Consider the following 24,801-nt stretch of genomic DNA (forward strand, 5'->3'; position numbering starts at 1 on the left):
AAGCAAAAAGCCACCATGCATAGTCTCTCTTTTTCTTAATTAAAAAAAATATGATACATCCTGGTGTGAGGATAGGAGACACTATCACTTTATTCGAGCCTCGTCAGAGAAATTCCAAGTAGCTAATGAATATGACACTATTTCAACTTTGAAGGAGGAAAGAAAAGTTTCCATTAATCAGTGATGAATCTAATGATAAAATCTAGAGAGAGCCAGGTCTACATTTTGTTAACATTTTTATTGCTACGTGTTCCCAATACAACAAACAGCATCAGTAGTGTACACTTTGATAAAACGTAATTTTTAGCTTAGTAGAAAAGGAAGCTCAAAGATCAGAAGTGTAACAAATATGTACATCGTTATGGGAGGTGTATGTGTGTGATCATCTTTCTCTGCATTCTCCTGTAGACCAGATGCATACATATGCAAGGAAACTAGAGAGAGTTTCATACTGGGGTAACTTTGAGGAAAAAAAAAATGACTTCTACTTGAGGCTCAGAGATTGTTTTACTACCTGGAATTCACCTAATTCATTTAAACTTTAAAAGTCTTGCACAAAGTAGCAGCGATTCTTTAGAGGTATAGAGTCAATAGGTGAAGCTGTGAGTTTACCATGGTTAAAAGGCAAAAGTCCTTGCACATTCTGTGCTTGGAGAGGTTAACATCTCTATTGTTTGCATAATACAGTTTTAGACAGTTCAGGAACTGACCTCAAAAACATTATGCTCACAACACTTTCTTTTTTTTTTCTCTTAAGTATTTATCTCATGCATAAACTTAAAAAAATGTTTCTAATTCACTATTTCATTAAACAGCTATCTGAGTCTATACTGTTTTATGTTTCATCACAAGGGAACAAATCGTTAACTTTGTATCAATTACTTTAAAAAGGCAAAAAGTTTGCATGACATCAAATTTGTTTAATTTCAGTTCTTTGATTTGGCTGTTGTTTAAATTTCTCCACCACACACAAAAATGTGCATTTCTAATTATGTCTCTCTAGTTTACCAAAATAGGTCATTGATATTAGCGTAAATATTTAGTACATAAAAATACTATCAAGAAAAAAAAATCAACTTTTAATAAATATCTTCAGTTCTGAATTCTATATACAAGTACTTTACATCTACTCCCTGGAGAGAGCATTTCTGGCTTCACTGTGAGCAAGGTGACCACTGACATAAATTACTAGCACACTATTGCAGTCAGATGCATTGTAGTTGCGAACCTTTGAATATGGACCATGCAGAAAATAAATATTGCAACCATTGACAAATACTTTCTTGCATCTTCTTCCAAAGCCCCAAAGGACTACTATACCTGGGTGTCAATTCTAATTCAATGATGCTTTTCTCAGCTACCAACATACAAGCAAATTATCTCAAAACATTTTCTTTTGTTATTATTACAGTACATTGAGTATAACCATCTGAATATGTCAACAAGGGGAAAAGAAAAACCAACACAAGAACATAGGCCACTTCATTGGTGCCTACTGAGGTCCTGGTAAGAGGGTTTTAATTTTGTTTTACACAAGCTAACTTACTAGTCTCTGTTTCTGGAACCATGAGTATACTACAACATCAATCCTATTGCTTTTTATTTAAAACATGGAAGGTAATAGGTAAGCTGAAATTTGTATCTTTGCAGCACATGTGATTTTTCTTTTTCTGTAATTTAGGTATCCCGTTGTTGATTAAACAAAACCACACAACAAAACCCTTTGCATTTCAGTAGCTATAGGTCTAACTTCTTATTCATTATATTCTGCTTTGAAAATCAACCCACAGAATATCAAATAAGGCAACACTCGACAACAGGCACCTAGAACATCCAGAAATGTAATATAGTAAACAACCATGTGAGAACACATCTCTTAAAATAATACTGATTTCTGCAATATACAATATTTACACAACAGCTGCAAATTTGCTCATACAATACTTCTAATATAGATAAATAGGAATACAAGTCTAAGAATTTTTGCTCCATTTCCAAAATATTTTGTTAAAGTGTAAACTGTCGGCACCTCTTTTCTTATTTTTAGTGTAACTTTTGAAAAATAAGAAATCAGCTGATATACATAATTGGTTCCAGTCCCTTTGCTGCACTAGAGAGTGACCAACAGGCTTGGCAACGTATCTTCCTCCTATTAACAATCTTTGGTGCTTCCTTTCGATGAATTCTGGTAAACGAGTCGATGCAGAACAAAAGGAGGATGAAAGCAACGAGAAAGTGAACCAGCACTTTTTGTTCTTACACATACAGACAAAATGAGTTGACAGTTTATGGGGATTTACACTTTAAACAAGCTGTATGCACCATGGGGAGAGGGAGCTTGTCCAGGTTTTCCTCTGACTTCTAACCTTTGAGGTTCGTTTTCTCATCTTTCCAAAGTGGATGATCTTATTGGATGTCTCTCGTCAATAATTCTTTCATCTTTCTTTGAGGTTCTTGCCTGAGAAGAAGCACCTATTGAATCACTGACCGCCAGGAGGCGGGCAGCAGCCGGTTCTGAAGATGAGTTGAGGGGGCCGCTCTTGGTGGCTGGGGAGACCAGTCTCAGAGTCTTACTTCCTGCTTGCAGAGCTCTCCTCTGGGGGAAGTTAGCACCATCAGGTTTACTGTTTGGTCTGGAAGCAGTGACTGCATCTGGGCCTCCCACTGAAGAGATCCTACCCAAAGATTTCTTCCTCTCAGCAGGGGGCTCTGACTGGTAAGGAACCAAAGACGTGGGCATCACTAGAGATCCATGGAGGTCGCTAGGGTTAAAGATAGCATCACGATGAGTTTCAGCAGCTTCTGGAAGGTATGGTGGTGGCAGGGTGCTACTGCGCTTGCTACACGACTCACAACATAACTTGTTATAACCTGGTATGGAGCAGTACCGCGCGAGCACCTCCATTTGACAGAATATAGACTTGTCTCCCAAACATGGCTCATCTGCAAAAATTTAAAAAAGACACAATAACATACATCGAGGGACTTAGTCAAGATAAGAAGCTTCTGCACAGCAAAAGAAACAGTCAACGAAACTAAAAGACAACCTACAGGATGGGAGGATTTGCAAATGACATATCACATAAAGGGCTAGTTTCCAAGATGTATAAGGAACTTATTAAACTCAACAGCAAAGAAACAAACAATCCAATCATGAAATGGGCAAAAGTCATGAACAGAAATTTCACAGAGGAAGAAGACATAGACACGGCCAAGTGCACATGAGAAAATGCTCCGCATCACTTGCCATCAGGAAATACAAATCAAAACCACAATGAGATCCCATCTCACACCAGTGAGAATGGGGAACATTAACAAGACAGGAAACAACCAATGTTGGAGAAGATGTGGAGAAAGGGGAACCCTCTTGCACTGTTGGTGGGAATGTGAACTGGTGCAGCCACTCTGGAAAACTGTGTGGAGGTTCCTCAAAGAGTTAAAAATAGACCTGCCCTACGACCTAGCAATTGCACTGCTGGGGATTTACCCCAAAGATACAGATGCAATGAAACACTGGGACACCTGCACCCCAATGTTTCTAGCAGCAATGGCCACGATAGCCAAACTGTGGAAGGAGCCTCGGTGTCCATCGAAAGATGAATGGATAAAGAAGCTGTGGTCTATGTATACAATGGAATATTCCTCAGCCATTAGAAACAACAAATACCCACCATTTGCTTCAATGTGGATGGAACTGGAGGGTATTATGCTGAGTGAAATAAGTCCATCGGAGAAGGACAAACATTATATGGTCTCATTCATTTGAGGAATATAAAAAATAGTGAAAGGGAATAAAGGGGAAAGGAGAGAAAATGAGTGGGAAATATCAGAGAGGGAGACAGAACATGAGAGACTCCTAACTCTGGGAAATGAACCAGGGGTAGTGGAAGGGGAGGTGGGTGGGAGGACGAGGTGACTGGGTGACGGGCACTGAGGGGGGCACTTGACAGGATGAGCATTGGGTGTTATGCTATATGTTGGTAAATCGAACTCCAATAAAAGATATACAAAAAAAAAATAACACATACATCTAAACAGCAAATAAAAGGAAGAAATTAAAATTGTGTAGGAATATAAAAAAATTTAAGTAAAATCTGACATTAATTGGAATTGTCCAAAAGAGCATTAAAGATATGAATTAGTGGTGAGAATGTAAACTGACAACAGTGTGGATATTCCTAAAGAAATTAAAGACATAACAACCATATGATCCAGTAATTCCCCAAAAAGGTATTTATTTGAAGAAAATGAAAACACTAATTCAAAAAGATATATGCACCCCCATGGTCACTGCAGCATTATTTATAATAGCCAAGATATGGAAAAAACTTAACTGTCCAGCAATGGATGAATGGATAAAGAATTGTGAAATATATATATAATATATATTTATATATACAGTGGAATATTATTCAAATATAAAAATGAATGAAATCTTTCCATTTACAACACGGACAGATCTTCAGGATATTATGTTAAATGAAATAAGCCAGACAGAGAGAGACAAACACTGCATGATTCCACTTGTGTGTGGAATCTAAAAGAAAAAAAAGCTCATTGATACAGCAAACAGATTGGTGGTTGCCAGGGGTGGGGTTTGGGAAGTGGGTGAAATGGGTGAAGAGGGTCAAAAGGTAGCAATTTCCAGTTATAAAATAAATGTCATGGTCATGAAATGTATACATGGTGACTACAGGTCATAATACTGTATCGCACATTTAAAAACTGCTCAGAGGATAAATCTTAAAAGTTCTCATGGCAAGAAAAATAATTTTATAACTATACATAGTGATAGACATTAACTAGACTTATAGTTATGATCATTTTGCAATATATAAAAATATAAAATAATTATATTGTACACCTGAAACTAATATAATGTTAAATGTTAATTATACTTCAATAAAAAAAAAGGAACTTTTGGATATGTTCATTGAAATAAGTAGTTTTTTCTGTGAAAATCACTTAGGTTGACCACTATTTTTAATGTCTCCATCAAAAGTCTGCAGATTGAGGGTACTTTTCTCTTCCAAGTAGGAACATGTATCTGATTTTATTTTATTATTTTATTTTATTTTATTTATTTTATTTATTTATCTGATTTTAGAATGAGAAAATAGGATTCATTTTGCCACAAATACTTTTTTAGGATATAAAGGGACATCTGTTTTTTTTGTTGTTGTTGTTGTTGTTGCTGTTATTTTTTATGGTATTTCTGGCTTTCTAGTAGATTAGCTTCTACATTAAATTTAAATTTAAAATCAAAATAAATACTAGCATGCCTAGCTAGTTCAGGGCTCAGCTGGTTAAGCATCTGACTCTTGATTTTTGGCTCAGGTCATGATCTCACAGTCCTGAGATGGAACTCTGGGTCAAGATCCAGGCCCAGCGGGGAATCTGCTTGAGATTCTCTCCCTCTCCTTTGGCCCCTCCCCTTTGCTTGCTCACTCTCTCCAAAATAAGTAAATAACTCTTTGAAAAAAATACACAAATAAAAATCAAAATAAATTCTAAGTACCTAATGGAACAAATTAAATCTTAAAAATGTGGAGAAAAAAAAAAAAAAAAACACCGTTGACCAGAGTCAATGCAATAATTACATTTTTACTACCAAATATTCTTAGGCTATTTATTATTTGAAAGCATAAATTTGGGTAAAATGTGCCAACTTCCTTTTGAATCATTCATAGTTTTTAAATTTAATTTTACTGAATTGATAACACTTTCTGTTTATAGAGTACTAACCTGACACTCATAAAACACTTGATACATGTGTGTGTACACTCCTTTTAGGATTTTAAATTTATTTTGAGTACACATTATAAGAATTAAATTTCAAAAAATCCAAATGTTGAGCCCATGGACAAGTTAGTTTGTACTTATTTTCAGCCATTTTAGGGCACATCCTCTGCAAAGCCCACAAACATGGTGCAACAAAGAAATATGGATTCTATGTCTGATTCATAAACACGGAGCATTGTAAGTTGTGGCATTTATATACTATAATCACTCAAAATTACAATGTATTATTGGGTCATGCTCTATTGCTAGATAAGGAACCTCTATATAAATTCCTTTTTTTTTCCTATATAAATTCCTAAAGAAATTAAAAAAAAAATTTTTCTCTAAAATTTGAAAAAAAAGGACAGTCAGTTGGCAAGACTGAGATAAAATTACTATATTTGTTACCAATTACAAATTATAAAACTACCTACGAGAGTTATAATACCATGCCCCCTTCCCAAATTGTGGAGTGATCTGTGTTTGCCCGACACTTACAGATATACTAGATAGTATGACATCTCTGCATATTTTATATTAGCTAAGGTAATCATCTAATTATGTTGTGAATGCCTGCGTGTCACATTAATGGGTTTCCCCTCAAATATACTTATTATTTCTGAATTACTTTTTCTATGCCTGTATCTTAAAATAAGAATATTAATTCCTTCTTCCTGTATGTTTCAGGCTCTAGGCCCTGGGATGAGAGGACTTTATTTGACCCTGTACTCTTTTCCCTCTGACCCCTCACCCCGCCCCCTCCACTCCCCCTTCTGCAGCCCAGTTCAAAACATGACCTATTCTCTCTGTATTAAAGAAGGGTCCACATATGAGACTCCCCTCTGTGTGAGCACCTCAGCATCGCAAGGACTGGTTCACAACATGGGTCTAGTTAGGGCCAGAATATGTTTCTGGATAGAGGAGGAAAAGGACCAGATAGTCTTAGAAAAAAACAGGTAAGAGCAAAGGAATACATTCACTTTCTGGTAATTCATCCCAGGATAAATGGGAAGAGCTTAACAGCAACAATGAAATAGCACAATCAAAGTGGGGCTTAGGGGAAGGATCCACATGAGAAACTCAATCGTTAAAATTAAGGAAACTTTTCAGCCTTCTTGTTCCATGCCCAAATCATTATAAGAAGTTCAGGGAAACGGTTTTACACAAGGTCTCAAAAAGTCATTTCATTTTAATCGCAGTTTGAGACTGATGGGAATTATTACTTGAAATGTGTGATAGAAACATACGGCCTTTTACGACCTCCAAGAATTGGCTGTTGGGCCTGGATCTCAGAGCAAGACAGCAGCTAAACTGTGGAATCCCTAACATAGTTACACCATCTCATTTGTACCTCTGTTTTACAATTTAAAATAATTTCTAGGGATCCCTGGGTGGCGCAGCAGTTTGGCGCCTGCCTTTGGCCCGGGGCACGATCCTGGAGACCCGGGATCGAATCCCACGTCGGGTCCCGGTGCATGGAGCCTGCTTCTCCCTCTGCCTGTGTCTCTGCCTCTCTCTCTCTCTCTCTCTCTCTGTGTGTGTGTGACTATTATAAATAAATAAAAATTAAAAAAAAATAAAATAAAATACTTTCTGTTAGCTAAAGGAAAAGAAGCAATTCCTGCTGACAATTGGGCATATTTGCAGAAATACATAGCTCTACCAACTATTAAGAATCAAGTTTACTCCACAAAGTTTTCAGCCTCTTGGCAGTAATACATAAAAAAAAAAAAAATATCATGGCAACAGTAAATCTTACAGCTTCTAACTGGGTGAAGTTTGTTCTGTTTGCTTTGTCTCCTGTCTGAAATTTTCAATTATATTTTCCAGAGAAAATGATTAAATATCAAAGTCCTCTGTCTCCCCCTCATGGCCGTGCTTGTTCTTGCTGCCACACATTTCAAATGGAAATTTAAAACGAAGTAATTTAAGTTTAAAGGACTTGACCTGAGGCAGCCCGGGTGGCTCAGCCGTTCAGCACTGCCTTCAGCCCAGGGTGTGATCCTGGAGACCCAGAATCGAGTCCCACGTTGGGCTCCCTGCATGGAGCCTGCTTCTCCCTGGGCCTGTCTCTCTGCCTCTCTCTCTCTCTCTGTCTCTGTGGGTCTCTCATGAATGAATGAATAAATAAGTAAATAAATGGACTTGACCTGAAATTTCTTCAAGAAAAAAAAAAAGCTTTTGGGGACACCTGGGTGGCTCAGTGGTTGAGCATCCGCCTTTGGCTCAGGTCATGACCCCGGGGCCCTGGGACTGAGTCCTGCATGGGGCTCCTCGCAGGAAGCCTGCTTCTCCCTCTGCCTGTGTCTCTCCCTCTGTGTGTCTCATGAATAAATAAACAAATAAAATTGTAAAAAAATTTTTTTTTTTTTTTTATAAAATAGTGCCTTGACAATCTCCTTGAAGAGAAGAAAGGACGACTCAGCAGATGCCAATATTTAATTAATGGCTTCTTATGCTGCAGGCCGATGAAAAGGCAACCTCTTTAGTTCCAAGTCTCACTAGTGGGACAGCAGCATCCACCACCGTCATCGGGTACAGACTCAGGTGACTGGCCTTTAAGAGGAAGCCTGTGATGACCGAAGTGGGGTGATGTGGGGAAGAGGGGGAAGCAGATGAACGGGGGAAAGAGAGAGAGGACAGACAGCACACGGTGCAGCGGGGGCGGGTGGAGGGAAACAGATCCCAGCACTCGGGGGTTGGGGGTCATGACCCGAGGCAAAGGCAGGCGCTCTTCCTTAGGTTACTTTTTGATAAGCAAACAAGTTCCAGAGTTTGTCCAGAAATTCCACTTGTTGAGGCTCAAAAACTATTGTCAGACAGTGAAACCAATGGGTGTCACACCTACCATTGCAGGCGGGCAGCTGACAAGGTCTGGCGGCTTCTGGCTTTTCCCCGGCGCAGTGGTCTCCCGCTCTGCAGAGGACCTGCCTCACCTCCGTGCCCTCCCCACAGGTTACGGAACACTGGAGAAATGAAAGCTGCGATCAGAGAGGGTTATTCCACCAGGGGCACCTTCCTCCCCTTCTCTGTGCACACACCCATGCACACACACATGCACATCGCATACGCGGAAACACACGCATGCACAGCTCTGCAGTTCGTTCTCTGTACTCTTTTGCAGACAGGCAACCATGGGTTTACAGCCTGACCTCATAAGTGACCAGCCTGGAGACACTGCTGCTTCTCTGAAGCCTGAGGGTAACACTTGCTTCAGGATTGGTGTGGGACTATGGGAAAGGAGATGGTGTTCCTAAAGCAACTGAGCCCGGCAGGCAGGAAGCATTTCCCATTCTTTCACCTTCTTCACTGATGGCAGAATCTGCTGACAGGCTACCTTGGTTAATTCAACTTCTTCGGAACTACTTTTATTTTATTCCCATAAATTAATTTCTTTAATGAAGGGGCTAACTGCTCTAAAATTAAATCCAAGAACATCTTAAGCTATAGGGGAACCATAAGGGAGGGGCCTTCATTCAGGACTCTAAGGAGGAGAGATAGGAGTTATCCTTCTGGTCCCATGCAGGTGACCTTCACTTGCCTGTTCCTTCCTCCCTGGGCCTGCCCTCCACATCTTCCTTCATTCTCTCTCTTTTTTTTTTTCCTTCATTCTCTATCTGCTTTTTTGATGTCCTTTCCTCCTCTAAGTTCTTCTCCTATGATTTCATGATTCCTCATTTTGAATCTTTAGAAATGCCAAAGATGTGGGATTAATTCAGGCAACACGAGCTTGAGCCAGGGAGCCAACACCATGGACTGGACAGGTACTGGCTGTGGAGTGGGGAAGCAATGCACAGTCCCTGAGAAATGTGAGGCCCAGTGGCAAGCATGGACTCCAAGACAAAAGTCACACTATCACATCACGAGGGGCATGCTAGAGGCGGGCCTCTTTGGTTCTGGAATGTAGGGGAAGGACCGTGAGAAAGGCAGCGCTGGGAGGTGGACTCTGGAAATGAGCCAGGAGTGGATACGGAGGAAGGGGTGGTGAGACAGGAGGGGGGGAGGGAGGGCCATCAGCTGAAAGGGGGGGACTCCAATGAGCACAGCCCTTTTGGAAGAGTAAGGAGTTGCTCAAACTAGAAGACAGAGTTGGAATAAAGAACAAAAGAGCAAGAGAAGTGAGCGCGGGGCCTACTGTGGTGAACGTCTGCAATAGTGAATCATTACGTTGTGCCCCTGAAACTGGCGTGATGTCATGTCAACTATACTTGAAGAAGAAAAAAAGGAAGAGGAGGAGGAAGTGGGGGGGAAGGAGAAGAAGAGTTAGTGCGGTGCCGAATGGGGCAGGGCTCGCACTCACTGTCAGGCATTTGGAATCCTCCGGCAGGAAAGGTGACGTCAACAAAGATATTAAACAGGAGGTCAGTCACCTCCTGGCTCCTCGGTGTCACAACACCTCCCAACATGGTTCGCCCCTACCGGCTCCTCTAAAGTGCAAGCACTGTTTGCAGATCGTTTTGTTTCCCGGCACCTGCAGCCGCTTGATGGTGACAAAGCGCGTGGCAGGTTCCAGCTCACACGATGCCCACCTGATCCTGGAGCCCAGTGCAAACACGCTGCAAGAGCGACCGCGCGGACACACACACGAACCCAGGCACACAGGGCGGTGGCCCACCTCACTCCAGGGCCCCGTTTTCCACTGGGAGGGGCAGGGCACCCGGTTGCAGGGCCGGCGGTGGTCCGGCCGCTCGCCCGGGCAGTGCTTGCTGTGCACGGAGCGGTTGGCGCCGTCCAGGAGGGGCTGAAGGCAGCGCACGGTGCGCAGCTGGTAGCCGGAGCTCCCGCAGGTCCTGGTGCAGTGCTCCCAGGCCTCCGCCACCCAGCTGCGGGGGGGGGGGGGGAGCGGTTAGTGGCTGCGCCCGCTTTCCTGCTCGCCGCCTAGCCTTTCCTGCCCTCTGTGCGTCAGACGAGGCAAAAGTCTGAGAATCTTCTAACAGAAGAGGCCCAACACTCCTGCTTTTAATGCCGGGGCATTTTCCTGCCTCCCTGTGACTGGGAAACCTCTTTTTCTAGACAATGACAGACAGAGGGTTCCTGAAGCTCATGGTCAGGCTGCCGGGCCAGGTGCGGGCAGGACGGCAGTTTTCAGAAATATGCCGACTTGCTCTCAGCCAAATTGCCTCCTGGGTGTTAAACATCTGAAAGGAAACTTAAAAAGCCAATCCCTCTGATACTCGCTGAGACACACCGATTTGGCTGCTGCTGCTTTTTCAAGAAATCCCGAGTCGACTGACGTTCTAGCATTCTAACTGAGACGGCTGTTCCATTCCCACAATTGCTGCGGAAAAGGCTGCCTGACATATCTGCCCTGTTTGGAAAATTCCGTTCTTCACACGGACTTTTATTTGGCCCGACAAAAAGGTAAAGCTAGTGTGCACCCAGCGCTTGAGTGCACCTAATAGAGAGATTTCTGAAAAGATATTTTCAAAAAGATCTCCCATAGGACATTGCCAAATTCTGTGTCATCAATGCCCCAGCACTCTCCAAATCAGCCGCAGATGCATTATTATGAACAGGTCTCCATGACGTGGGGCTACCAGGTCCCAAAAGGCCGTCACCAGTGATTCCATCTGGTTCATTGATCTGTCAGAATGTAATTGAGGCATACTCTTTATCCTATCCAGAGTAACTTTCCCTCTCCGTTTTTTCTTTCTTTTCACATATATAGGGCACAAAAATACAATCATGCTAAAACCTTGATAGTCTTTGGTATTCCCAGTTTAGAATGGCTTTAGCTTGTCAAACTTGCAGCAGGATGTACTGGGGTAACTAAAAGCTGAAGACAGATATTTGAAGACCGATATTACATGAGAAGTATACATTTCATAGTCCTAGATATTCCCAGTTAACTCTATTCCCTCCTGAAGTTCTTAGGATGACAACGAGGGAGAAAAATGGCATAAACCCACAAAGGTTAAAAAAAAAAAATGGATAGAAGGCACCAAAAGATAATTTTGGAGCCTAGAAAGTGGTGGGACATACGGCTACCAGCTCAGCCGACCTAAGAAGGATGAAGTCTAACTCAGCAGCAGAAGCTGGTAGGCAAACTAACTTGGAGGCATAACTTGAGAAACGTGCTGGGTGGTGGCCGCCAGTGAAAGGGCACACTGTGAAGCTGGGTGAAGGTAGAGCTGAAAACACAGGACTGAGGAAGAGTCTGTCTGGAAACAGTTCCACTTCCTGATCCTCACCCCCCACCGGCTGATTGCCCCTCCCCTAGCCCAGCAGATGATTTGACCTGTGCAGAAGGTAAAGCGGACCTTTAGCTTGTGGACACAGACGTAGTCAAGAGACAACAGAGAAAGAGTGAAGGCAGGGGATTCTGTAAGAATCCACATAAGGAACAGTGAGATGACCCTAGTTACCTGTACATATACAAACTTCTGGAACAGCTATTAAATGGGCTTATGCTCCCTAGGCAGGAGATGGATTCTGCTCTTTGGAACCTGATCATTTCATGAGAAAAGCCCTAAATATACATTAAGGGTCTTCAATGAAATAGCCCAGCCAGCTCTTCCCACACTGAAGCCCACCAGCAAGCAAATCTTGACCATGAAGCTGAAGCAGGCTTCCAAGCAGCCTTTTTAACACTGCATTCTTATGTACGCATGAACGGCCAATAATCAGCAGACAGAAAGCCTCGAACAGGGGATCCCTGGGGGGCTCAGTGGTTTAGCACCTGCCTTTAGCCCAGGGCGCGATCCTGGAGTCTCAGGATCGAGTCCCACATCGGGCTCCCAGCATGGAGCCTGTTTCTCCCTCTGCCTGTGTCTTCTGCTTCTCTCTCTCTCTCTCTCTCTATCATGAATGAATAAATAAATCTTTTTTTTAAAAAAAAGAAAGAAAGAAAGCCTCGAACACAAATGATGGAGGCAGAAAAAAAGAAACAGAAGAAAAGAACTCAAAAGAAATAATGCCTGAAAAAGAAAATAATCTTTGGTATTATAAAATAATCCTTGAGATAAAGGAAAATATCACGTCTGTGAAATAAGCATCAAATGTCTTAAAGGAAGGAACATGTGATGAGCAAAACAGAGTGCTTGAATATTAAAGTGCTCTTAGATATTAATAACATGGTTGTAAAAATGAACATTTCAGCCAGTTGAACAATAAACAGTAGATGAGAAAAGAAAAGTAAACTAGATCTGTTTAGGAATCCTAATTACAAGTATCTCAGAAGAAAGCACATTGAAAAATATAGGAGAAATATTTCAAGAAAACAAAAACAAAAACAAAACCCAGAAAATGTCCCGGCGATGAAAGATACTGGTTTTGTGCTTCAAAAAGTCTTTGGGTACAGAGGAGGATGGATGAGAAAAGTAGAGCATCAAGGCAGTGCCATCACTGTGAAATATCAGGACATTGGGAACAAAAAGAAGTTCCTACAAACGTTGAATGACAAACAAAAATAGAAAGCACTGAGAACCAGGAGAGCAAATTACTTTTCAACAGCAACATGGGAATCTAGAAAACAATGGAACAATGGTTTCAAAATTCTGAAAGAATAAACACTATAGTTTGGAGTTATATGGGTTTGTATCCAAATGATTAAGAGTGAGAGTAGAAGATTACCTCTATACCCTTATACTTTAATCTCTTAGCTACTTTTCGTAGGTATATGAGAATTTTTTTACACAAAAATTTTCACTTTGTATATACACTTTTCAGAAAGCTACTGGAAGACATGGTCTACCAGAACAAATGAATACATGAAAAGAAGACAAGAAATTCAGGAACCAGGAGATGTGATGGAAAAGAGAGGCAGTAGGAAGATTTAGGTAGAGGAAAAGAAACCCCGAACGGACAGAAGTCCAGGGCAGAGCTGGAAGACACTGAGCTCTCTGAGAGAGATCTCTAAGAAGCTGCAAGTGACAGGATATTTGAGTTTTTAGTATTTATAGGAGATTGATACTCATGAAAGACAGTTTGGGGATGAAATAATGAAAAGTGGTAGAAAATAAAGCATAAAAAGCAAGGCATTCATGAATTCTAGGAGGAACGAAGTTTCACAAGGAAAGACGAGCAGCTAAGCGACTCACCTGTTAGGAGAGACAGAAGTTGTTAAGAGAAACTGGACATCAACATCAATAAAAGGCAGGTTATAACAATATTGGAAATGCCCAGGAAGGGAGAAGTCTGGGCTGTGGGTATGCATTTGGGGAAGGATTTTAAAAGAATGCTAAAGTCTTCACTTTCCACATTGGAAAATCAGTATACATCATATGCAAAACCTCCCCCACCCCCCCCAAAATCAAGTCGATATAAAAACATTTTACTTAGAAAGTTGGAAACGAGGAGTTACCAGATATCAAAAGAAGCATCCTAGCTGGAATATGGCTGTTTTTGAGGAGCAGGGAAATGGTAAAAGGCAAGAGAACCGCAGCTTTATACAATTCCTGTGAAATGATCATGATTATTTAAACTGGGTATGTTTATTAGCTCTGGCTAAATATAAAATTAAAATGGAGAACAACTAAGGACATTTGAATCCCTTTCATGTTGTCCTCAGGACACGATAGTTGAAATAACTGCTTACAGTGGATGTGTACACTCTTGGATGTTGCACATTCTTCTAATAGGTTTTGGCTTCTTGTTGACCTCACAGAAGCTGCGGTGAACCATTTTATTATCACTCTTCCTACGGCATCCGTATTTAGTGTACTGGAAACCTAGGAAAGGAAGCACATTTCTTTGGATTTACTCACTTATTCATTCAGTTACATATTTGGTCATTCACTCATTCAACAACTATTGACTGATGACATGGGGGTGGGGGGGCAGGCACTGTTGTAGCTGCGGGAGGTCCAGAAGTCAATTACATAAACAAAACTCTCAACTTTTCAGGGCCTACGTTTAATAAAGATTACAAATGACTAAACAGCAGCTGTGAATGTGCGAATGAACTAGGCCCCGAGCACACGCACCGTCCTGTGCGAGGGACAGGTTTGACAACCGTTGCGACAATACCCAGGATGCAGGCTTTTAGAGAGTTATGTAAATAATTTACTGTAGAGGGCACCAGAGGGGCACAGAGGGGAGGGTCTCAACTTAGCTGGAGGAGGGGCAGGGACTGCTCACAAGAGCTGCACTTCTTGATCAGAATCTTGAAATTTACACAGTACTGGGAGAGAGGGAAGCACATTTTTAAAAAACTTTCCAACCTACAAAAATGTTGCAAGGAAAGCACGATGAACATCTGCATGCCTTGAGTCTAGATTAACCTTGTATTACACGACACTATATTTGAGGTACACACACATATATTTTTACATATGTAATAGGTCATTTGTAATACGCAATATATATAATATATGTAAAATGTTGCGGAACTATTTGAGAGTAAGTTGCTGGCATCCTGACCCTTCCCTTCTAACTACTTCAGCATACTGCCCATAACAAGCACATCGATTACATAATTTTAAAAATCAGAATATTTAACAGATAGAATACTCTTATCTAATATATAGACCATATTCAAAATTTGCCAGTTGCCCCTAACATGTTCTCTATAGCAATGTTTTTCTGATCATGGATTATGCTTGTCAGGGAATTAAGCAGGAATAGTTTCTGAGCCTCTTTATCTTGAATATTTTCGAGATGTACAAGCCACTTGTTTTAAAAAAATGTCCCCCAATTTAGTTTTGTTTAATGATAAAAATGCAGCCTCCTAATGATTAGATTCAGGTTATGCACTTTCAGCAGGAATAATACATAAACGATGCTGTGTCTTCAGGACAACACATTAGGAGGCCACAGGATTTAAACTGGGAAAATAATATAAATTCTACTCATTCGGTCATTCAGCCATTCATTCAAGATTACCTTAGAATGAAAAAAGAGAAAAAAACAAATTAGTTGACTATTAAAAGACTTTTGCAATAATCTTCCCTTCCAAAATTACGAAGGAAACCCGGTAAGGAAAGAATAGATGTGGCAGACATTTATACAAAGGTGTATCTGGCAAGCCTTGTAACTGGGTAGATGCTGAGGCAGCAGAGAAGGGAAGAGTCAAATTAAACAAGCATTTTATAATGGATTAAGTGTCATTTTAAATAATTAACTAAAAACATTTATGGCCCCTCCACTTCAAAAAAAAAAAATCCTCTTTACAAATGCGTCCTTGAATTTTAAATTATAGAATAAACGGCTGACACGGGCTTTCCTTACTCTAATTTTTTTGCTCTTGGTTACTCAGCATCAGTGCTCAGCCCTTTGCCTTCTCCTGCCTGTTGGGGAAAGTTCTGTCTAGGCTTGCTCAGCCCTGGAGCATCTATCGTTCAGAACCAGAGGAATGGATGAAGTGAGAAACTGAAAAACTCTGAGGATGCTTCATGGACTTCCTTGAGAAAGGGCAGAAAGGCAGCCCAGTGCACTGAGAACGTAGCCAGAAGCTGGAACACCCAGGTCTGTACCCTAGGGTCTGGGCAAATGACGTACCTGTCCTCAGTTTCCCAATCAGTACAATACAGGCAATCACACTGCTGACCTCACGAGCCATTTTGAGTACTGATACACTAACAGAGCATTTAAAACACCACTTGCTCCCTTTGGTACAACTAATAGCTCTTTCATTACTAAAAGAAATGTGCTGGTATGGAAAGTAAAAGTGAAGAAGAAAGGCCAGAACCACAGGACACTGAATGTGGGAGGATTTGGGAAAAAAGCGAAGTCATTAAACGTACCACCATGTGAATAGAAGACAAAAAGAACCTGAGGAAAAAAGACAAGAGAATTTCAAGGCTGTGATAAACGGATTCTCATCCTTTGTAGATTCAGAGACTTCAGTAAAAATGCTTGGTGCTTATGTTTTAGTTGTTATGTTTAGTATTTCTCAGACTGTGGCCTCAATGAGAGGCAATCTTTAAGGTAGAAGCAGGATAACTGGCTTTTCTGTGAATTACTTTGAACGGGATACGTATGTTCAATTTTTACCTCCGCCACAGGGTTTGGAACACTGAGACCAGCTCTTCAAAGCCCACTCAAAAGTATCTAATTCTTCCTGGATGACATTGTTGCTGCTGATTGTAGGTGCAGAATCTTCATGGATGATGTACTTATAAGTCAGGCTGGAATGGGTATCGTTCTCCTGAGGTATGATCTAATGTACACATGAAATAGATAGGTAAGTCACCGGAAGGGGTTTATATTTCCAATAAAAATTATAAATATTTCAGAATAGCACTCTTATTAAAACTGGAAAACTTTCACGCGGTTTCTAAAAATATAATGGTTCTATCAACAAAAGTATAAAAATATGCCCTGTTTAAGGAAATAAAAAGGTAAATATATAACACTTTGACCATAAAAATATTAAAAAAACACACTGATATGAGATTATATAATAAAAATAATAACTTTATAATAAGATTCACTGTGGGGATCCCTGGGTGGCCCAGCGGTTTGGCGCCTGCCTTTGGCCCAGGGCGTGATCCTGGAGACCTGGGATCGAATCCCACATCGGGCTCCCGATGCATGGAGCCTGCTTCTCTCTCTGCGTCTCTCTCTCTCTCTCTCTCTCTCTCTGTGTGTGACTATCATAAAATAAATAAAAATTAAAAAAAAAAAGATTCACTGTGGATTTCCTTAACTTATTATATATCTTCTTGCTGCATTTGAAAATTATTCTTTAAAATAACTGTTTGGTCATGATGATAAAGATAAATAATGCTTCCTCCAGCATCATGTACACATTATGGAAAAATACAAAGAAAATAAAAATTATCCATGATTCTACTAAACGAGAGAAAACCAAAGTCACTTCTGTTGTTTTTTAGGCTTTGCTTATTTCACTTAACGTGTCATGTACATTTCCCAAGATAGTCAATATTCTTTGAAAACATACTTCTCAATGTCAGCACAGTGTTTAATCCTAAAGGTAGCATGCATTATTTAGCCATTCACTTGTTAATAAATACTTGTATTGGTTAGAATTTGTCCCCCACCTTTGTGGTGATTTCTGATTTTCTTTAGTGAGCTAAAGGGTACGAGTGCTTTTTATAGCTCTTATAACAAACTGATGAATAACCCTTCAAAGTAGTTAGAACAATTATTACTTTCATAATGAGGGTATATGATGAAAAGGGCCCCATTTGGCACTACATACTCTATAATTTTCATCTTTGTTAATTAAACAGGCAAAAGATTGTTATTTTAATTATTATTTATTTGATAAATAGTAAAGTTTAATTTTCTTGGTTTATTAGTCACTTGTATTCTGGCTGCTATTCTCTGCAGGTTTGTGTCATGCCTCCTTTTTTATTGGTATATATACCTTTTCTTCTAAGTAATTTATGTAATAAGAACATTAATCCTTCTTTTATAATAAGCATTGCAAATATATTCTTAGTTTTTTTTATTTGCTCTTTAATATTGTTTAGGGCAACATACTCTTTTTTTTTTTAAAATAAGCTTTTATCGACTTTCATATACTAGCTTTTATAGGATTATGTCAATTATACAAAGGGAAAAGCATGTGCAATTCACTAGTTTTTTTACACTAAATTTTTAGAAATAGCTTTTGTTTGAGAAATCAAGTAATATTAAACCGGCTAGGATGAAGGATTTGCTTATCTGGGTTCCTTTCGCTTTTTTTTCCCCTTACTCTTTGATTTTATATTCTAGCCAGATGCCTAATGCTTTCAGTCCCAGCCAGCTACTTGCCATGCTCCAGAGCTCCCAGCCTGGGGTTCCAGCCCTTTAGAGAGGAAAAGATAGAGCACTGCTCTACATTGTCTACAACCCTACCGTCCTAACTACAAGTTTCCTTGTATCTCTGATTCACCTTGTTCCCTGCAGTCACCCTGCTATCAGTGCACAAAGCCTTGAGGTAGGCTATCATGGTGGTTAGCAGCAGGGCTCTGAGGCCAGACATCTGTGCCACTGGAAAAGAATGCAGTGTAATTATATGAGTGAAATGGAGCTTCTGATCTCCAACCATTCAAATTTAATAAAATTTTGATTAGTATATATTTTTGCTATTAAATTATATAACCTATGAAATAGAATGACAGAAATAAACCTACATAACCATGCACAATTAATTTTTGGCACAGATGAAAAGATAATGGAAAAAAAGACGATTTTTTTTCAACAAAGGTACTAGAACAAGTCATTGTAGTGGATTTAAAAACATGTCCACAAATACTTTGATAGTTTTCCTCTCAATGAGTAGGGCTTAATTTGTCTCCCCTTCAGTGTGGGTTGGATTCAGTGACTTGCCTCCAGCAAACAGACAACAGCCGCATAAACGGGATGTTACTCCCAAGTGATAAGGACACTTAAGGAGTCTAAGGACAGGCTCAGATAGTGAAGAACCCAGGCCCACCAGCCATCACATGTAAAAGCTTAGAAGGAATCTTCTGAGGCCTTCCAACAGCCCTGTGATTGAGCAGGCAAGCAGATATCCCCAGTGGAGCCTTGGGGTGACTAGCCACAGCCAAGACCCATCTCATGAGATGCCCTGAGCCACATCTAGCCATTTAAGTAGCTCCCAGAAACCTGGCCCACAGAAACTATGCAATAATAAACGTTGCTTTGTGTTTAGCTAAGAAGTTCAGGGCAATTTGTTATGCGGTAATAAGTAATTTAGGCATCCATATTCAAAACTAAAAACCTAACATCATACAAAATTTATATAAAAATCACCCCCAAATGTAAAATACAACACTATAAAACTTCTACCAAAAAATAAGAAAATGCTTTAACATTGGATTAGGCAGGAAAAAAAAAAAAAATATATATATATATAGAAAACACCAGAATCTTGATTCATAAAAGAAAAAATTGATACATTAGACAACAGGATAGTTAAAATATTTTGCTCTGTGAAAGACACTAGTAAGAGAACAAAAAAAACCATTAACTAGAGGAAAATATTTGACAAATCACATATTTCATAATGGATATATCAAGCATATATAAAGAACTCTTAAAACTCAAAAAAAAAAAGAAGAAGAAGAAATAACCCACTTTAACAATGGGCAAAAGATTTGGACACTTTGTCAAAGGGAAATAATTTTCAAAGAAAAAAAATATTGAGTGGAAGATTCAGTTTCAAATGAGGATAATATTTTCTACAGAGAAAATATTCAATAAATTCAATAAATATTTGAATACAGAATACAATATTTTTCAAACCACGTAGATGTCTTCTGCATTCATCCTTGAGGGAGTAATAGAGTTGCCTTGCTGATATTAAAAACAGTAAGACTGGACAGACATATAAGGGAACTTTTGGCAGGTGGGGGTGGGGCAGCAATGAATAACACAGCGAAGGACAGTGATCCCTGTGGGAATAGAAACAGGCCAGGTCCCGGCTTCCTGATAGGGTCAGGTTCTGGGTCCTACACAGGAAGCAGGAGCCCAAGCCATGCCAGCAGTCTCAAGGAGCTGAGGAGATGGAGCGTGGTGTTTGGAACTTGCAGACAGGGCTCTAAAAACAGGGGGGGCTGCACACAGGGGTGGCCCAGATGCTGCATGTATCCTAGACCAAAGGCTGGTCTGTGCATGTCCAGGCCAAGTCACCACACTGTCTACCAGCGAGTGTCTGCTGTGGGGCTGGGAGCAGGACCAGAGACACTGAAGGTCGGTCGGGTGGCGCTAGGGACATGGGAGTTCTTATCTAGCCAGATGACAAGGCTCATTAACACTTCAGATATTCAGTTAAGGCATCAGAAAGGCCATGCCATAAGAATAGGGACAGAATTGAAACAGACCAGCCCTAACAAAGAATAAATCAAGCTTCAAAGATCAGGAGGAAATGACAGCCAGAACAAAACCCAACTGCCTATAAAAGAGGCAACATAAACCAAATGTCCTACAATTTGCCATCCATAATGTCCAATGCACATTTAAAAAATTGTAAGGAGCAGGAGAATGTGACTCATAACCCAGAAAAAAAGTAGCTTGTAGAAGCAGACAACATGAAGACATGGGATTTCAAGGAAACGGTAGACATAATGAGTAAAATATATGAAAATCTCAGCATAGTAATGGAAACGATTTTTTTTTTTTTTTAAAAAAGCACCAAATGGGAATTCTAGAAAAGAAAAGAATACCATCTGACACGAAACATTTACTGGATGGGCTCAACAACAGATTGGAGATCACATAAGACAGTCAGTGAACTTGAACATGGCTCAATAGTAATTATCCAATCTGAAGAACAGAGAAAGGGTGATTACAGAAGGATGGACAAGCCCAGCAGACGTGCGGAACAATTTCAACTGGTTTAACATATGGGTAAATGAGTCCTAGCAAGAGCGAGAGATGGGGTAAAACAGACTTGGCATAAAATGGAAAATCAACCCAAATTTGGTAAAAACAAAAAAATTCACCCATCAACTAAAATCACCAATTGCTTGGTGAACCCCAAGCCAGATACAGACAAAGAATATCGCAAGCTAAGCATATCACAATCAAATGGCTAAACAAACAAGATGAAACGAAAAGATAAAGAAAATATCTTTAAAGAGAAGCCAGAGAGAAATAGATAATCCACATACAGAGCAGCAATATGAACAAGGCTGACTTCTCATCATAAGCGATGGGTTAGGAGTCAAAGATGGTGCCTTCATGTTGGCCTACTTTGTTTCTACATGGCAGGCTGAGACCCTTTATCTCAGAAGCCTGCTAGCATCACACTCAAATTTTCACATTCCCGGTCCCTTTAAATGTAGCCCCAACAAGCATATTTTTAGCCATTTAGAACCTGCCTGCTTAGCATACCCCTGTGAAACTGAATTCGACATTTGCTAACTATAAGGGAGACTGTGGCTCTAAGGACCCCAAGCTGCTGCTGCTCTTCGGGAGCTCTCAGAGCAGACTCCCCACTGCTGCTGACTGACAGCACCTAACCAAAAACACCCCTCCCCAATCCCTTCCCTCTCAGGAATTGCCACGTGCTTCTCTCCTGAATGGGGGAGGCCCTACATGTAAAGCTGCTAAGGCGTCAATAAAGCTTGTGTGGGGATCCCTGGGTGGCGCAGCGGTTTGGCGCCTGCCTTTGGCCCAGGGCGCGATCCTGGAGACCCGGGATCGAATCCCACGTCGGGCTCCCGGTGCATGGAGCCTGCTTCTCCCTCTGCTGTGTCTCTGCTTCTCTCTCTCTCTCTCTCTCTCTCTGTCTCTCTTGAATAAATAAATAAAATCTTTTAAAAAAAAGTCTATCTCATCTTTTGTCTGTAATAATGGATTACTAAAAGTCAGGAATCATACTACTATGTTATTAGGATTATAATGTACTTAAAATATATGACAACGTTGCACAAAGAGTAGAGAGGAGCAAATACATGGAATTATAAAAAACAAGCAGTTAAATATTCAACATTCAAGGTAAAAGTGTTTTCAAACAAATAAATTATAAAATTATAAACTAAATCAACTACGCACTGAGACTGTAATACCACATACCAAAACGATAACAGGATCGTGTAAAGGTCCGTCTGTGTGAAGAGTTTCGATATCATCTTCAATGTTATAGTCCCATTCCACACCAAGATCTATGAAGGTCCGCGACTTGGCTTCCTCCCCTTTGCCATTTAAAATATAGTGGCCTGTAGCTTGGTTCTTAATAGCTGAAGAGAAATGGGTGACCAAAATAGATTTTATCATTTTACAAGTTCGATGACCCCTAGTAAGTCTATCCCTGCCTATAAACGGAAGACTGTGTTTATTAGCATCAAAGCAATCCAAATGAGCGTTAGTTCTGATATGACTCGCATTGCCTTCATCCAGCATTCCAAATACTCAGGAGGCACGCCTACCTGGTCAAAAGCAATGGCCAGATGGTTAAATAGGAGATGAATATTGACAAATAGGCCCATTTGAAAGCACTGCCAGAGAGGTTAACAGTTTCTAAGCCACTCCTGTATATTTCCACAGAAAGTGGGGAACATTTTGATAATTATGGATTCTTCTATAATCATTAACACAAAACGTTTATGCTAGGATAGCACATAACATAATGGCTTCTTTACTGTGTATCTCTTTCAAGCTAGTGAAAGTATTTATTGGTATCCAACATAATTGAACTAATTTTTAGACCAACAAAAAATTAGTTCTTATGTTTGTAAAATTCCAAGGCCGTGTCCCTACTTATATGGATAGAAAAAAGCTGATTACTGGTAATAGAGTTCTTAATGCATTATTGATCTACTGTATATTATTTAAAAATGCTTTCTCTAATGAATAAAACATAGCAAATGGGATTTTAAAATCTGGAGTTATTACCAGTGTATAGCAAGTTAGAAAATACAATTTCATGTTACTACCATTACTGAAAATGTATAGAGAACAGGAGCAATTTTAGGTAAATACATTTATTCCTCTTGAAGTTTTTTAAACTACTGTAATGACGGGGATGTCATGTGGCTCAGTGGTTGAGCATATGCCTTTGGCTTAGGGCATGATCCTAGAGTCCTGGGATCGAGTCCCATGTCAAGCTCCCCACAGGGAGCCTGCTTCTCCCTCTGCCTATGTCTCTGCCTCTCTGTCTCTCATAAATAAATATATAAATCTTTAAAAAATAACCCTACTCTAATGTTTCCAAGGATAATAATCAGAATTCTTGGACAAAAAATAAGGAATGTGAATTACTGGAAAAAGAACTATGCTGACTGAGATCATTAAGGAATCTAGTAGTGAATTTAATTTAAATACTAAAAAAAAAAAAAATTTTGTGAAACACCACAAAACACTTCATTCTTAAAGTCACACATTTAAAATAAAAGCAAATCTGAGACAAATTTACATGGGGTTGACAGATGATGCCTTCATATCAGAGAGCTTCCTTGTGCTTTAACAGGTCAGGGTATATGTGGAAGTCATGTTTATATTTGTACATACACTTTGAAAATAAACCCCTTTAGAATGACATTTTTATATGATTCTTTCATAAAAGAGGAAAAGAATCTTCTTTTGGAAATTATAAGCAGCCATGCAAAAGCATCTGCATGTGTCAGTCAGAAACTGGACACATAACGAATATTAGGAAAATTTTCACTAGACTAGTAAAATTCACATATGGTTGCTTTTCAGTAAAATAACTTAAAATGCAATAAAAAAGTAAGGACAGGCATACAGCATGGCATCAACCAAAATATCAGAACTAATTTGCCAACATAAATATGGCAAATTTTTCTGATATTCTTCCTTAATTTAGTGCATTTTAGTGACAACTTTATTTTTCTCATCCCCTAATACAGAGCAAAAGCACATAACAAACCATTAAATACCCTTTTCTTCATATAAATGATGAACCAACCCAGGTTTCACCAAAAATTGAAGCTCTATTTTTGAATATTTTTTGTTTTAAAGAAAGGAGAGTGGGGAGAAATGATCAACAAAGAACACGCGGTAATGCACTTACATGTAATTCTGAATCTTGCATATCTATGTATATACATACATATACATATATACACAGACATCTAAACACATATATATTTTTATATATATGATTGCTTTGATGTTTCTCTAAGGGCATGCTAGAGCAAAGCTGGCAGACAGAAACACTTACCAAGAATATGAGGGGAAGCCTCGTCTTCTTGGATTAACACATGTCTAGCACCAGGGGGTATATCAAACATCTTAAGGTACCCTTTGCATGTGTAGTAAATATTGGAGAAAGCAAAAGAAGAAAACAAAAGCAACAACCATGGTTAGCCGAGCATGAAATTCTTATTGCTCCTGCACGCAGAAGAGGGCATCCATAAACTCAAAGAAGCCGTTTCAGAAATTAACTTCAAAGCATTGGTAGATTTTGTGACAACTGGCATGAGATTAGAGGAAACCCCCCCCTTTTTTTTTTTTTTAGTATTAAGGAAGGGCGGAGTTAATCTTATTTCTAACCTATCCATCATTTATCTTATATTGAACTGTGAATTGGGTCAACAATTCAGGCAAATACTGTGCTCTCCTTTGTCCCTCTATGTAATTTTAGGTTTTTTGTTGTTAAATTTATTTATTCCTTCCTTCCTTCACTTATTCATTTATTTTTATTTGGATATTGTTGACACACAC

General features: G+C 39.7%; 1 protein-coding gene across 4 annotated transcripts in view; it reads right to left on the bottom strand.

The window, feature by feature from the left end:
• Window positions 1-219: 219 nt before the first annotated feature.
• The window catches only part of ADAMTS3 (ADAM metallopeptidase with thrombospondin type 1 motif 3), a 260,554-nt gene continuing 235,972 nt past the window's right edge, over window positions 220-24,801 (bottom strand). For all 4 annotated transcript variants that reach the window (XM_072775379.1, XM_072775382.1, XM_072775380.1 and 1 more), the window contains 7 exons: window positions 24,299-24,379; window positions 22,192-22,355; window positions 16,714-16,879; window positions 14,318-14,450; window positions 10,397-10,604; window positions 8,630-8,747; window positions 220-2,943 (listed from right to left, as the gene is read on the bottom strand). In XM_072775379.1, coding sequence (XP_072631480.1) covers window positions 2,384-2,943; window positions 8,630-8,747; window positions 10,397-10,604; window positions 14,318-14,450; window positions 16,714-16,879; window positions 22,192-22,355; window positions 24,299-24,379 — 1,430 coding nt within the window. In that variant the 3' untranslated portion in view covers window positions 220-2,383. The remainder of the gene's footprint in view (window positions 2,944-8,629; window positions 8,748-10,396; window positions 10,605-14,317; window positions 14,451-16,713; window positions 16,880-22,191; window positions 22,356-24,298; window positions 24,380-24,801) is intronic.

Source organism: Canis lupus, chromosome 14, assembly GCF_048164855.1.
Source record: "Canis lupus baileyi chromosome 14, mCanLup2.hap1, whole genome shotgun sequence".
Classification (NCBI taxonomy): domain Eukaryota; kingdom Metazoa; phylum Chordata; class Mammalia; order Carnivora; family Canidae; genus Canis; species Canis lupus.